This window comes from Ceratotherium simum, chromosome X, assembly GCF_057802395.1.
Source record: "Ceratotherium simum simum isolate JZ-2026a chromosome X, ASM5780239v1, whole genome shotgun sequence".
Classification (NCBI taxonomy): domain Eukaryota; kingdom Metazoa; phylum Chordata; class Mammalia; order Perissodactyla; family Rhinocerotidae; genus Ceratotherium; species Ceratotherium simum.
This window is the reverse complement of record NC_141940.1, coordinates 76,680,087-76,696,470: the sequence shown is the minus strand read 5'-3', so window position 1 is coordinate 76,696,470 and position 16,384 is coordinate 76,680,087. Positions and strand designations below refer to the sequence as shown.

Below are 16,384 nucleotides of genomic sequence, written 5' to 3'. Positions count from 1 at the left end.
TATAATGTCCCCAATGTCACCTTTATTATTAGTTATTGTTGTCAATCTCTTACTGTGCCTAATTTATAAATTAAACTTTACCATAGATATGTATGCATAGGAAAAAAACATAGTATATATAGGGTTTGGTACTATCCGTGGTTTCAGTCATCCCCTGGGGATCTTGAACGTATACCCCACAGACGGGGGGGAGTACTGTAGCAACAGTTACCATTCATGTAGTTGTGAGTATTATCATTGCTGTTTCCTGTAATATGACTTGGCATTAGCAGAGTGCTTTCTGATTGTTCTTGATTGTATATGGTGGCAGCCAGGTACTGACTGAGGAGGATGCAGTGAAGCTCTGGCTTGGTTGCTCGCTTTCCACAGTGTGCTTCTGGGAAGAGGCTTTGTTGATGGAACTCAAGGTGCTACCTTAAACAAGAAGCCATTGTGCCTATCTGAGTTTCCTGTGGCTATTTTCACTTGATTATTAGGCAAGTTGTTAGTTTCCCTTTACCTCCATTCTGCTGGACCACTGCCAGAGAACTAGATCTTAAACTCAGGTTCCATCACTGAGCTGAAGGTAGTAGCTGATCCACAGAAGTTCAGAAAACAAGGACCAGATTTCTGCTTCTGCAGGAGTAGCCCCAAGAAGCCAGCCAGCCCTTCTCTTCAAACAGACCAGGAGACTAGAGTCAGACAGTTTTTTTCCCCTTATTCCCAAAGTCAAGGTGACACGGCTTTCAAGAGCGCACACTTGAACCTTTCATAAAGAGAGAGGAAGGCAAAATCTAAGACCTAGTGCCTACTTCTCTTGTTTCCTACTGAAATTAGGATGATGGAGGAAAATAGATCAGACTTTACCTCTTACTTCTATCCTTAGTGCCCTCACACTCCCCCACTACTCACTCACATCATACACTTGCCTCTCCATCAGATGTGAGACCTTGTTCTTCTCCCAAACCAGCCTCAAACTTTGCATTGATGTAAGAGAAGAGGCACTTAGAGTATCTTGCTGTGTTCTGTCTCTGCCCCAGAGCCTCCATATTGAAACCAGTTTCCTTCTGGTGGATGTGGAGTCTGTGACGCCAGGAGCAGGCAAATATGAGAGTCAGAAGCAATCTCCCTGCCTTGCCTGGGGCCTGCATTTTCCACCCTGTTCCTTCTCCGGTCTCCACCTACACACACACACAGATACACACACACACAGTTCTTTCTCTTTCCCCTGATTCAGCAACATTCTGGAGAAAAGCCAAGGAAGGACTTCAGGAGGGAGGGGAGTTTCCCCCTCCTCGGGGCAGAATTTTCTTCTCCAGGCCAACAAGAGGTTCCCTAATGTGGATTGAAAGGCTAATGTGCTTTATTTTTTAACTGTTTTCTGTTTGTTTGAATGTTGCATATTTCTGCTAGTGAATTTTCCTTTAATAAAGCCATTAATACACCAATGGTATTTTCTTATTTACAAGAGACTGACAGAATTAATGCTGTTAACATTGGGCCTTTTTTTTCTTTTTCTTTTTTCTATTTTTTTTTTTTTTTCTTTCTCTCGTTTGCTTTCCAGGTCATGCTGACCTGTTCGGCTTGGACTGTTTCACATTTGTTTTTAATGTCAGTTTAAATGTAATTGTAAAAGCATGTATGCTCTAAATTCATGGAGTTAGTTTTTCCAGTGGAAAAGCCTGGTATACGAAAGCATTTCCAGGGTCTGTAATTTCACATGAGCAGGTTTTTGGTAATGACCTTGTGCCCACCCCCTGGGATGTCATCTGGACAGTGAGCCCCTTTCTTCTGGCTCAGTAGTCAAAGAAGAGACTTAGAAGTAGTTTCTGCCAGATCCTGTGCTTTGGCAAGGATATGCAGCATTGCATATCATTCTATTATTAATTACGTTTACTCCTCCATGAACTAAAAACCATTAGACTAAATAGTCCAACATAAACGTTGAAAGATAAAATTTTATACTCTTTTCCCTGGCTATTCCTCTGACTCAGAATTGGGACTGGGAGGAGATTGGCAGTTGAGGGAAGGACTAAGGAGCCTTCTTGCCTGAGAGAATTGGGCCTATACTTATTAGTGTACACTTACACTTGGATGCACCCCCTATTAATCTCATTCCATGCCTGCCAAGGACTGGGCTCTGTTCCCTGTCTCTTGTCCCTATCCTGGTTCTTCCGTGCTCATCTCCAACTGACCCTTCTCCCGACTAACATGCTAGTCCACCTGATGAAATGGAAAGACTACCATCCTAGAAGTCAAGATACCTGTTTCTAGTTCCTGCTCTGCCAATATCTTGCTGTGTGACCTTGTGAAAGACTTAGTTTTGGCCTTCAGTCTAATCATCTTGAAAATAGTGACTGATTTGGATGAGAGGGGAAGGGATAGACAAAATCTGGGGCCTTCAAACATTTTCTTGGCAGTGGAACCTTTTCTTCAAACAAAATCTGACGCAGAGTCTCAAATGTAGATACAGAATAAAACACTGCTGCTCTGGCTTGAAAGAAGGTGCAGTTACTGGAGCCACATGCTCAGGCCCACCTTACCTCCTCTCAGAGCCCCTTAAAGAAACTTGTAGGACCCTTGGGACTCTACTAATGTACTAGATTGATGTCTGGGGACCCTTCTAACTGTGATTATCTCTCCTAACTGATTTCAACCCCTGTGGAACCTCTATATGTGTTATCAGTTAGCTTTTTCAAAAAGAAGTTAACCTGCTTGAGATAAAGGAGATGAAGTGGAGCAATGTGGGTATTAGCAGCTAGCGAGAGTAAGAGGCATCATTTATTGACCTACAGAATTTACTCTGTGTTAAGTACCTTACATACATTGTCCTAGGGAAAATTAAAACAACTCTGTGAGTTAGGTCCTATTATTATCTTAGGATTCTGAAACCTGTCAGTTTGGCCCTCAACATTTGGCTTGAGACCAGTTGCCCAAGTTGGAATGCAATACTTTTTATAGGCTACTACCCTAAGCAGTTTTTCACAATGTTTTCTGCTAGAGATTTATTCTTGGAAAATGTCTTAGCCTACACACTGGCATACACTTTTACAGGATTCAGAGCACTTTTACTGAGATCATCTCATTTCCTCCTAATAACAGCCCTATGCAATAGTCAGGTCAGATTGTCACCATTATACAGATGACAAACTGAGGTGTAGGAGAAATCAAGGGATATGTTCACACATCCTGTAAGACTATAACTACCACCACCAATAATAAAAAGCCCTTTACTGTGAATAACAGTTTAGGACTTTGATGTCATCATTGCATTCCGCCTCCTTAAATTTGGTGTATTCACTATGCATCAGTCTGGGATAGCCCTTCCGGTGGTATAGAATCTTCCCTCTACTCTCAGACACCACCAGGCTCTATCTTCCTCATTAACAGCCTTATAAAATTCGGTACTAATATTATCCCCATTTTACAGATGAGGAAACTGAGGTACAGAGATGCTAAGTCTTGCCCAAAGTCACATAGCTGGTAAGCAGTAGAGCCAGACATACAACTGAGACAGTCTGGCTCCAGATTCTTTGCTCTTAACTACTACCCGTTATACATATATGAGGAAACTAAGAGCAAAAGAAGGAAAGGGATGTGCCCGAGGTCATACACTGAGCCCCCCTGGATCCTAATCCAGTGTTCTTCTGACTGACTAAGCCTAAAGTTGTACAGTGAGATCCTCTGACTCTAACCCTAGTGGATGGAAAGATGGCTGGCATGATTATCAATCAGTTTCACTGTCCCCAGCCCCCCCTATTTATGTTTACTAGGCTGTTTTACTTATTTACATATCTGCCTGACTAGTGAAGATATTTGAGTTCATGACCCCTAGGTTTGAACGTTATAATATATAAGCACCTGCACAAACATATAATCACATACATTCACATGAGTACAGCCTAGACTGGTTTCACAAAGAACTTGTGGCCCTGCACCAAACATACTTTTATGTTTACTTAACGTTTAGAATTACACTTAAGATCTGAATTTAGTTTTATAGGCAGTTATCTGCAGAAGAAACTCAGTTACTGTTTTTCATTTCATAGTGTGTTACTCTACCCTCCCCTTCTCTGCTGTATCTGGTTCTCTGTTAATCCTGCTGTCCCTTCCTCCTCATGCCTGAGTTAGGTCACCTGCAAGCCATTCACTCCCTACTATTTAGGAAGGGGTGGAGAGTGAAGAAACCATTTTGGAGGACTCACTATGTGCCAGGCATTATCTCTCGTTTAGTTCTCATAAATGTCCTAAAAACGAGGTGGCAGCACCCCCATTTTACAAACGAGGAAACTGAATCTTAGAGAAGCTAAGCAAAGGTCTCAAAGTTATTAAGCTAGTAATTGACAGAGCTGGGATTTAAACCCAAGACTGTCTGACTCCAAAGCCTATTATTTTGCCCTACAGCACACTTCTGTAAGGAAAGTGTATTAGTTTTCTATTGCTGCAAAACAAATTACCACAAATTTAGCAGCTTCAAACAGTACCCATTTATCAGCTCACAGTTCTGAAAGTCAGAAGTCTGACACAGCATGACTGGATCCTCAGCTCAGTATCTCACAAGGATGAAATCAAGGTATTGGTCAGTCTGCATTCTAATCTGGAGCTCAGTGTCCTCTTCCAAGCCCATGTGATTATGGCAGGATTCAGTTCCTTGCAGTTGTGGGATTAAGGTTTCTGTTTCCTTTCTGGCTGTCTGCCAAAGCCCACTCAGCTCTTAAAAGCTGCCGTCATTTCTTGTCACATGGATTGCTCCACCTTTAAAGCTACCAACAGAGAATCTTCCTTATGTTGAATCCTCCTGATTCCATGAATGTCTTTCCAGAAAGAGCCTAGTCCCTTTTAAAGGCTCATCTGATTACGTCAAGCCCATAAAGGATAATCACTCTTAAAATTCAACTGAATTTTGACCTTAAATCTGTCCAGTCCTTTTATAATAGCACCCAGATTAGTGTTTGTCTAAATAACTGGAAGAAGGTATATGTACAGCAGGGGTTGGGAATCTTGGGGGCCATCTTAGAAGTCTACCTGCCACAGAAAGTGATTCTTCTATGCTCCATATTCCATGGTGAGATATGAAGAAAAGAAACATATTTGACCTTAGGGAGAGGGATTCAAACTTTCTGAGACTTTGGAAACTTCACCTCACTTTGCCTCTCCCCTGCCCATGAATGAGAAAGCCTCTATCTTGAGATGGCAAGGAATGAGGCAGGAATAGTGCCTAAAGGTCACAATGGCTATAGAAGCTACAGATTAATCACATCTACCTCTCCTTAGGGAGACAGCATGGAACCTAATATGAAAAATCTTTCTCTGGTGCTGTAGAGACAGCCCTCACAGGAGTCTAATGCCACCAGACTGAAAATTAAGTTCCCCATAAGATCCAGGAAGTAGTATCCAGGCATCATGTCAATCCCCTGAAGAGCAGGTAGGGGCAAGGAAGTACCTTGCCAATGGCCTTTTCTTGTCACTGCTCTTACCTAAGACTGAAAGACAGGGAAGAGATGAAAAGCAACTCACACAACATTAGAACTATCTACCTTTACTGTCCCCTTTCTCCTGGCTTCACCACTCAATTTAAGTAAACCAGTGAGTCTCTGCCATAACACAGGGGCTGACAGGCCTATACCTTATATGAAAGAGTTAAGTCTGACACGGGGGCTCAGGTGCAGGAGGCAGAAGGGGTGTGGGGGTGGCCTTCATGGAAGAAAATAAGGCCTTGGGCATTGAGTAACAGCTGAGACTAGCAAGCCTCATTATCCAGCATTCCAAGTCGTCTAGCAACATGCTGGCCTCTGCTGCAGAGAGAGAACAGAGGATCCCCCAACAGAATGAATGGAATCTGATTTCAATTACATTCAGTACAGTCACCCTCTTCAGGCAGAGAGGCCAGAACACCTGGTGCAGCTTGGGCCACTGTGGCCACAGGGGCAGCACGTTACCCAGGTCCTAGAGGCAAATGGAAATGCAGCTTCTCTTCCTCAAGCAGATGCCATATAGGTATAGAAGAAGAGGACGTGAAAATACCGGCCAAGTTCTCATTAGCACTACACAGAGAAGGGGAATTATTTCATGTTGGTGGATTCTCCCCACAGTCTCTGCACATATTGATCTCGATTGCAAGGAGTTTGCTTAGGTCCACGAGTCATCACCCCACTGACTTCTGAGTCATGGGTGGGAGAGTTGAGGTGACAAAGCGTACCTCACTGATTACACCAACACCAATTGCTTTGTGTGTCTCTCCAACTTTTAGAAAAGCCCATGGATTTATCTGTATAAAATTCATTTGGATTCTTTTCTTCTTTATCAATAGCATGAGTAGGGCATGACAAATGGGACAGCTGCTCCAGAGAACCGTGTAGAGTCACAGCACTATTCCACAGAACTTTCTGAGATAATGGGAATGTTCTATATATGTGCTGTCCAGTGTAGCAGCCACTAGCCACATGTGGCTTTTGAACACTTGAAATGTGGCTAGTGAGATTAAGGAATTATATTTTTAATTTTATTTAATTTTAATTAAATTTAAGTAGCCACATGTGGCTAATGGCTACTGTGTTGGACAGTGCAAATCTAGAAGGAGCTCAGAGAGGCAGGTACTGAGATACAGTAGAAATGAGTTAGTCAAAAAGAGAGCCAATGTGGCACAGGGAACACTGGATTAGGAATAAGAGCCCTGGTTCTAGTCTCAGCTCTGCCGCTAGGTGACCTCCCTCTCTCTGGCCTCAGCCTCCCATTCTTTGACTTGAAAGATAAGATTAATGTTAGAAGTCCCAAACTAGTGGCTAAGGACTGAATTCAACTTTGGAATACAGATGAGTTTCAGGAAAACTTTTAAAAATTATGGGAATGCTTTCTCGGTGTGTGTGTATGTGTGCGTGCGTGTGCTTGGTAGGGGCAGGAAGGCAGTAGGGCATTCACTCCAGTTCACTAGAGTTCCCACCATTCTCCTGTACACACATGCGCGCACACACACACACCACTACTGTATTACCTGTGTAGACTCTGAGGTATCTTGAATCTGTGACCCCCTGAATGAGATGATCTCTAAAGACCCTTCCTATTTTGTCATGCTGTGAATCTTTAGGTCACTATAGTGCCCCAAACCTGTTTCTACTCTGGGCACGGAACTAGAGTATTCTCATAGCTTCCTGCCTCTTCCCTTCTGTTTTTTTTTTTTTTTTTGTGAGGAAGATCAGCCCTGAGCTAACATCCGTGCTAATCCTCCTCTTTTTGCTGAGGAAGACCGGCTCTGAGCTAACATCTATTGCCAATCCTACTCCTTTTTTTCCCCAAAGCCCCAGTAGATAGTTGTATGTCATAGTTGCACATCCTTCTAGTTGCTGTATGTGGGACGCCGCCTCAGCATGGCCGGAGAAGTGGTGCGTCGGTGCGCGCCCGGGATCCGAACCCGGGCTGCCAGTAGCAGAGCATGCGCACTTAACCGCTAAGCCACGGGGCCGGCCCTTCCCTTCTGGTTTTTATGCTAGTTACTGAAGTTTGGAGTCAAGGGTGAGAATGGAAGGAACACCAGCCCTACTCCTCAACTCTGCTATTAGGCTAGAAGTAGGGTTCACGGCTTCAGACTCCTTGAGGAGGCAGCATGGTATAGTAGAAAGAACATGGGCTTTGTAGTCAGCAAACCAGGTTCAGGTTATTGGGTTATCTTTCTTGATAGCTGTGTTACCTCAGTTTACTCACTTGAAAAACAGGGATAGGAAATATTCCTAACCTCCTAAGGCCTTGTGGAATTAAATGATGTAATGTGTTCATGAAGTGAAGCACATAGAAGGCCCTGAAAAAATAGTTACTCATATTTCTCTTAGTTACCTCAGGCATAGGACTAATTACATCTCTGTCCTCTCCCAGGATGGAAGGGGTGCTACCTGGTCTGGCAACTCCTGGGCTCAAGGCCAGAAAGTGCCAGTGAGGAGGAAGAGGGAGTCTACCTCTAGAAACTGTACCAGGAGAGCAGATCCGATAGGCCAGTCTGTAGAGCTGCCTACAAGAACCCATGTCAGCAGTGGGTTCACCAGATGATGAGATATTGTGGGGGCCAGGCCTCTAGCTCTGGGAGAAGATGAGCCTAGCCCAGCCCATACCTTCCAGACTGTGCTCTTGGTGGGAGGTGGGAAGTGGGAGTTGACAGTGGATATGCATATCTCCTTATTACTGACTGTGCCCAAGCCCTGCAGAAATGATTGTTGGACAAGGTCATCTTGCACTCTGGGTTGATTTACCAAGCTCTCCTGTTATGTACCCTGAGTTCTTCTCTATACTCCTTTTGCACCACCAACCCCACCATTTTCTCCTCCTCTACCCTAGTTGTTAATCCAAATGTGTGATCTATTCTTGCATTTATTTACTGAGTTGCACTATGATTGGAGTTTGCATTGTAGGACTTATTTTTTTAATTAGAGTTGAGAGTCAGTTCCAGATAAATATATTTTTGTGCAGGAGCCAAAAACAGATCAGCAGCAAGTTTTGTTGTATTTATCCATTTAAGTTGAGCAATCCACTTCTCTCTTTGTTTTATACCTTTTTTATTTATTATTATTACTTTAAAGGGATTAGAGATCAAGCAGTTTATGGTCTGCCTCAGTGCAACTGTCTATGCTAGGCCTCAGAGTTATGACCTTTTCAATTATTTATATTTCTGCCAATATAAATGCTAGGGAAAATAGCACAAAGTAAACATCAGGATGCCCAAGGACCTCTAAATTGTGTGTGTGCGAGCATGGGGGAGGATGGTTCTTAAGGTTTGAGCTTTATATTATTGTTGTTGTTTTAAATAATGTTATTTCTATCATCCTTTCTAATGACTGCCTCCTAGCATAGTTCCCATTTTACAGACTGATTATAGAAGCAGGGACATTCTGTTATTTATTTGATACTATTGAGAATTTTAGCCCTTCAACTTCCTCTTCTGCCCTTTGCTAAAGAAGAAAATCAATATGTGTGTTACAGTGCATGTTCAACTATGGGTGTAATGTCTGACAATATCTGATGCTGTTATAGTGTTCAATGGGAAATGCTGCAACACTAGAAAATTCCCATTCGTTGAGCCCAAAGTGGGATGATAGAATTTGTAGTCTGAGGATAGGAAGGGACAGTCGAGGCCATTCTTTTTTTTTTAACTTATTCTCATCTGTTGCTTGAATTCTTAAGCATTGTGCGTCTAGTCTCTGCTTGATCATCTCCAATGACATGAGTACCTGAGTGCCTGGCATCCTTTCAATCTTCAGAGAGCTTTAAGTATCAAAATGTGTGTGTGTGTGTGTGTGTGGAGAGAGAGAAAGAGAGGACTAAAATCCAAGTCATTATGCTTTCTGGTACCCCTAGGGACCCAAAGAACAAGTCTAGTCCTTCTTCCAAGGTCTGCCTTTCTAGTCTCTTTCCCTAGCACTCTGCTACACATGCTAGATGTAGACACAAGTACATCACTCCCTTGATTTAAAACATTCTGTATTTTCCTATCACCCATAAGATAAAGCCAAAATTTCTTATTAAGATATACATGCCTCTTTAAAATCATGCCCGATCTTTGTTTTCAACCTCATAAATAGCCACTCTCCCCACACATGTGATACACACTCCAGCCACATCAGTCTCTGTTTTCCCCAAACACCCCTCAGTGCTTTTGTTTATGCTCTTTCTACTCTTCTCCGCCTGGTGAAATTCTCACCATTCTTCAATGTCCAGGTCACATGCCACCATGCAGAGAGATTATTGTCTTCCTCTTTTTTTTTAAACTTTTATTTTTATTTTATTTTTTCCCCCGAAGCCCCAGTAGATAGTTGTATGTCATAGTCGCACCTCCTTCCAGCCGCTGTATGTGGGACGCGGCCCCAGCATGGCCGAAGAAGCGGTGTGTCGCACGCGCCCGGGATCCAAACCCCGGCCACCAGCAGCGGAGTGCGCACACTTAACCGCCAAGCCACGGGGCCAGCCCCTATTGTCTTCCTCTTTTGTTAATACTTTTGTTATAACATTTACTGGTTTGGATTGGATTGGTGGTTACCAGAGGGGAAGGGGGAGGGGGGAGGGCGAAAGGGATAATTTGGCACATGTGAGTGGTGATGGGTTGTCATTAGTATTTTGGTGGTGAACATGATGTAATCTATGCAGAAATAGAAGTATAATGATGTACACCTGAAATTTATACAATGTTATAAACCAATGTTACTGCAATAAATAAAAAAATTAAAAGAATAAAAAACAAAACAAAACAAAAAAACATTTGCTGGTTTGACATTTTCTAGAATTGCTTGTGGGCATTTATTTCTCCTCTACCAAACTAGGTTAGTGCCTGTTTCCTTTTTGTCACCCAGAAACGAAGGCCTAGCAATGGATGTCTGTTGAATGAACAAATGAGTCATGAATATATTAGTAAATGATTTAATTGAGCGTCTGAGGTATGAATACTGAAGGCTGCATTTACGCAATGCAGAGCCCAATCCAAGGATATACTATGTCTGTTTGGCAAGGGGATTGGAGAGAAAGCATGATATGAAAGTTTGAGTTTAGTAGGGATTTGGAATGATGAATTATTCTTTCAACCAGTGTTTAAACTGAGCACGTCTCCTTAAGGGGTTTAGAATCTGTGAACAGGGAGAAGGAACATCCTTATTTTTTTAGTTCAGGCAGCTTTTCTAACAGGGTAGCTGTGCTGTGTGTTTTTGACCACTGATAAGAAATCAAAGTTTCCTTTCCTTTTCAATAGCCCGGAAGCTGAAGAAACTTGGTAATCTGAAACTACAGGAGGAAGGGGAGGCTTCCAGAGCCACCAGCCCCACTGAGGAGCCAACCCAGAAGCTGACGGTGTCACACATTGAAGGCTATGAGTGTCAGCCCATCTTTCTAAACGTCCTGGAAGCCATCGAGCCTGGTGTGGTGTGTGCTGGACATGACAACAACCAGCCCGACTCCTTTGCAGCCTTGCTCTCTAGTCTCAATGAATTGGGCGAAAGACAGCTTGTACATGTGGTCAAGTGGGCCAAGGCCTTGCCTGGTAAGGAAAAGGAAAGTGGGGGCATGGGATAGGGGAGATCATATTTAGTGAATGCCCCTATGGGTCAGGTACCCTGTCCAGTCCTTTCCTGCTCGTTAACTCATGCAATCCTCAACATAACCCTATGGGGGGAGAGATTGGTATAATCCCCACTTTAAAAATAGGGAAACTCAGAAACCAAGGAGAAGAGTAGCATTATAGACTGTCCCATGTGCCTCATATTGGCACACAGCAATCATGTTTCCATGTGCAATCCACAGACATAGTGAGCAAATTTCCCCATAATCACAGATCACATAGACATACCCTTATATGCCTTAAGATGCTCCTCTACATGTGTACACACATGCGTACCCCAAAGATAATCTTGAGCCTGACTGATATTCTGTCTTCAGTATTCCCTTTAGGAGCCATACCATGAGAACTCTCATAATATGGTGTCATAGAAAGAACAAGGGGTTGGGAGTCAGAACACTTAGGTTCTAGTCTTAGCTCTGCTGATAACTCATTGTGTGATCCCTTCCCTTTCAGGGTCTCAGTGTCTACAGCTGTGTAATGTGTGAAGAGTGGTTTGGACTAAATTGATAGTTTTCAAATTCTGCTTCAAGGAACTCGTAGTGCTCTTTAATCTACTTTAGGAATCATAGTGGGAGGAAATATTAGGTGATAGTGAAAGAAATACAAAGTGTTTTTCTAACTTCTGCTTGTATACCTCTAGTGATGGGGAACTCACTTCCTCCATAGGCCATCTGTTGTTCGAACAGGTCTGATCATTAAAATGTTAGAGCTTAAAGAAGCCTCAGAGATCCTCTACCCAAGGATTCACAAAGTTTCCTTTAGCAGCCAAACTCTTTGTTTCACAAAAACATCCTACACAGATACCAGTGGAGCTGGTTGATTTAAAGCCAGTGCCTCTCCATCACTACCCACAGAGAAGCCTCAGGTCACTCTTGCAGAATCTTAGGACTCCAGGGAACACAGTTTGGAAACAATTGAAGCATAAGCTCTTTAAAGACTCTCCTAGTCCTAAAATTCTGTGATTCAAAGATTCTTTTGAAACATCAACCAAACCTCTTCTTATGGAGTCAAAGATTAACCTGCCTTCTAATGAGAACTGCCATTCAGATCAAAATATGTATTGAACAGAGCAGTTTCATATGTGTTACCTGACTTGATCCTCATAAGAATTCTATAAAGTAGGGATTCTTTTCCCTATTTCATAGATAAAGACACTGAAGCTCTGAGAAGTGATGTGCATGGCCTACAGTAGCACAATCAGAAAGTATCAGGGCCAGAACTTGAGCCCAGGTCCTCTCCTGATTTCAATCTCCTTCTCATCCCACTCCACCCATAGTCTGTATCGTGCCCTTGTAGTTCTGCAGCACTGGGCTTTACAGTGAGAGGCCAAAGTCTCATTCAAGGCCACTTGGGTCATAGTGTGGACTTGCTGCCTTTGAAGACATTGTATGTTGGCTGTCTAGCCCATATTTTGTCTTTCCAACTTACAAGGCCCATTCTCAGCCATCAGACCTTCCCTAACACCTTCCCAGCTTGGAAAGCTGAGGTTGACTACCCAATAAGATCGCTGGGAAGAAGGCCCAAGGATTCTGGCTGCATATGCACTGTGCCAAAACAGAGGGTTCACACGGGGAGGAAAACATACAAAAAATAAAAAGTTACTTTAATTCTTATCACTTATTTAGCTGGACGTCTTGATGTCATGTGTGTAACAGACATTCAGTTTAATCTTTCCAAGCAGTTGCCAAACACCTAAATTGACCCATTTTATAGGATACAGAACCTTTTCATATAGATGATTCCACTTAATCCTCACAGCAGTCTTGTAAAGTATAAGGACTCTTACTTCCATTTCAAATGACAAGGCTTAGAGAGGTTAACTAACTTGTTCCATTTGGTCACTTAACAAATGGAGCCAGAACTTCAACTCACATCCCCAGATTTCTAATTTGGTGGTCTAACAATAACCTAGTGCAAATCATTTTGGCTGAATTTGTATGACTGCGAGTCACTAGCTTTCCTCAGCCCGACCCCCAGGATGGGAAGCCCTCTTCTTACATTAACAAGTCTGTAAGTCAACATCAGTTCACCATCTAGCTTGTCCAAGGAAATGGTCTCTGACCCTGAGTCATTTAAAAGAATAGCTTCAAAAGGAAGCCAGTTACAACGTTCATAAGAACTGTTCTTCATATTATCAATAATAACCTACTAGTTCAGGTTGTTTGCTCATTCAACAGATTGAGTTCTGGTCCTGTGTGAGGCACTGTACTACGCACCTACTCAGATAAATTTTGTTTTACCTTAAAACAAATTAAGTGTTTAAAACAAAATTAAATTTTGTTTTGTTCACCTGTGATGGTGATGATATATGTAAATTGCCTAGTATAGTACCTGGTACATTAATAGATGATAACTATTAATTCAGGGTGGGTGAGTAGATTGTGTATACACAGTATATTTATAATCACATGTACCTGGTTTGAAATCTTAGCTATATACTAGTTATGTGACCTTGAGCAAATCACGTCTACATGTGCTTCTATTGCCTCATTTGTAGAGATTGTAGAACAATCTCTATATTGCAAATTATCAACATAGAGATCATGTATAAAGAGCACCTAGTGCAGCAGCTGAAACGTAGTAGATACTCTGTAAATGATGGGTGATTATTATGAAGCTTGAGTGCTAAGCCACTGCTTTCACTAAAATCAATTTAAGCTGCCATCAGGCTTGCCTAGAAGCTCATGCATGGGTCCCAAGGATGAATCATCTTCTTTGAAGACCTTGGCTGTTGGGTGCACTAGAGCAGCAAAGATTTTCTAATTGGCCTTTCTTTGGGCATGTTCTCCCAGACTACACATGATACGTTTCCACTGCATATTGCTAAGAAATGATGTTGATTGGATTCTAGTGAGAACACAGAGTCCCAAAGAAACTGCCTCTGCTCACTAAACTGTTTGGTGTATTTCAAAACCTGAGAACGACTCTTCTTTGTTTCTCCAGAACAGCTTAATACAGTGCCAAATAGGTGTTAAGTGAATGCGTGTTGAAGGAAACCTGTAGGCTGGAGCTACAGTTTCCTCAAGTCACTCCTTGATAGCCATGCTATCTGAGCAGCCTGCTTCAAAAGCTGGGCATTAGAGAACAGAGTTAGGTATTGTAATCAGATTAGACCTATAGGAAAATAGCCTGCTATGTTGCTGATGTGTACACAGTAATTAGGCTTGAGTGCTAAGCAGCTCTCACTAAGGACTGTTAATTAGTATTACAGCCGAACTAAGCTTTCCATTTTTTCTCCTCTTTGTTAGTTCTCTGAAATCTCAAGGAGAGAAAAAAGCATCAGTATTGACAGCTTCCTTGGTACTTGTACAGTTTAATCTTCATCCCCCGCTATGCACTATCACATTCACACACCCACTAGTCAAGGCTTTTCTTGCTTCCTATTGCCTCCCACCCCAGAGGTTCGGGGTTCAAACTCCTGGGCCCCCTCCCCAAGAAATCCTTGGATCTTCCATGTCTTGCCCCTGCTTTTTGTCTCTTACCGCAAAGAGTTAGTCCCAGGCATTCTGTGCTACAGAAGGGCTTCAGGCAAGAAATACTCTGAGGTCTGAGGCTCTGGCTAGTCTGTCAACATATCACCACAGTGAAGATGGGAGGCACAGGCCTGGGAGCTAAGATTGTATCCAAGGGTGGTGATCTGAGGGACTCTAGAATCCCTGGTGTCTAGTAGGCTTGAGACCTAAACGAAAAGGAAATGGGGTATGTATGTGGGTGGGCAAGGACCAACCAAGCAGAACAGTGTGTCTAGATATTATAGACTTCAGACCTGAGCCTATGGCTAAGAAAAGCTCATGACCATGGTAGTTCTTGAGCTATGTCCTTCAGCAGTAGAGTGGAAAAAGCACTGAAGAAGATAATTAGAACACCTGGGTTCTAGTCCCAGTTCAACCACATATAGAGTGTATGACCTTAGGGAAGTCAGTTAACTTCTCTGGCCCTCAGGTTCTTTGTTGATGAAATAATTGTCACATTGCCTCCCATTAGGGTTATTGTGAGGGTTAAATGGGGTCATCAACAGGAAAGTTAGAAGGATTATGTAAATCCATGGAAGAATTCTTAATGAAGTATATAGCAAGATGAAATTTCAGACAATTCTCTATCTGTTGGGGAGAAGAGAAACGGGGTGCTGGTAGGGGATGAGCTCTGAGGTGATACTTTAAGCATCTAACTGTTTGGAAACCTCCAGGAAAACATAGCCACATCTGTTCTATCTATGTGGTATTGTGGAGGTAACATCTGGGAGCCTCTGTACTCTGAGTTTAAGGGGGGTAATTTGGAGATCATCTAATTCCCATTTTTTTTTTTTCCAGGTGTGAGTAACACACTAAATTTTATTTATTTATTTATTTATTTATTTATTTATTTTTTAATTTTTTGTTTATTGCAGTAACATTGGTTTATAACATTGTAAAAAGTTCAGGTGTACATCATTGTACTTCTATTTCTGCATAGATTACATCATGTTCACCACCAAAATACTAATTACAACCCATCACCACACACATGTACCGAATTATCCCTTTCACCCTCCTCCCTCCCCCCTTCCCCTCTGGTAACCACCAATCCAATCTCTGTCCCTATGTGTTTGTTTATTGTTGTTATTATCTACTACTTAATGAAGGAAATCATGCGGTATTTGACCTTCTCCCTCTGACTTATTTCACTTTGCATTATACCCTCAATGTCCATCCATGATGTCACAAATGGCTGGATTTCTTCACAATAGCCAAGACTTGGAAGCAACCTAAGTGCCCATCATGGGGCGAATGGATAAAGAAGCTGTGGTATATATACACAATGGAATACTACTCTGCCATAATTCCCATTTTATAAGATGAAAAAAAATCGAGTCCTTAGTCCATTTAATTAATATTTTTCAAATGCCTAGTCTATGTACTAGGGAGGAAAAGATGAATAAGAAAGGATGGTCCCTGTCTTCAAGAAGCTCCAAGTCTTGGAGACAGATGTGTACATAGATAAATTCCAGTACTGTGTAATGAGTGCTATAACTGCATGGAGTTACACAAGGTACAGTAAGAAGGTAAAACAAGAATCATTAAGTCTTCTGCTTGAATGAGTTGGAAAAGGCTTCACAGAGGAGGTAGCTTTCAGTGAAGATTTGAAATATGAGTAGGTGTTTATCAGATGGGAAGCCTGGGGAGGGAATAATGCATTCTAGGCAAGGGTAACTGCCCGTGCAGAGATAGCAGACATATAGAGGCATGAGAAAGCATGACATGTTCAGCAAAATGTAAGTTCTTCAGAATAGCCAGGACCTAAATTATGAGAAGGCACATGGCAAGAAATTAGTCGAAGGAG

At 42.3% G+C, this 16,384-nt stretch overlaps 1 protein-coding gene across 1 annotated transcript in view; it reads left to right on the top strand.

Annotated features, from left to right (window-relative positions):
- The window catches only part of AR (androgen receptor), a 167,283-nt gene that overhangs the window by 137,276 nt on the left and 13,623 nt on the right, over positions 1–16,384 (top strand). Inside the window, exon 4 of the mRNA XM_004439897.3 lies at positions 10,700–10,987. Coding sequence (XP_004439954.1) covers positions 10,700–10,987 — 288 coding nt within the window. The remainder of the gene's footprint in view (positions 1–10,699; positions 10,988–16,384) is intronic.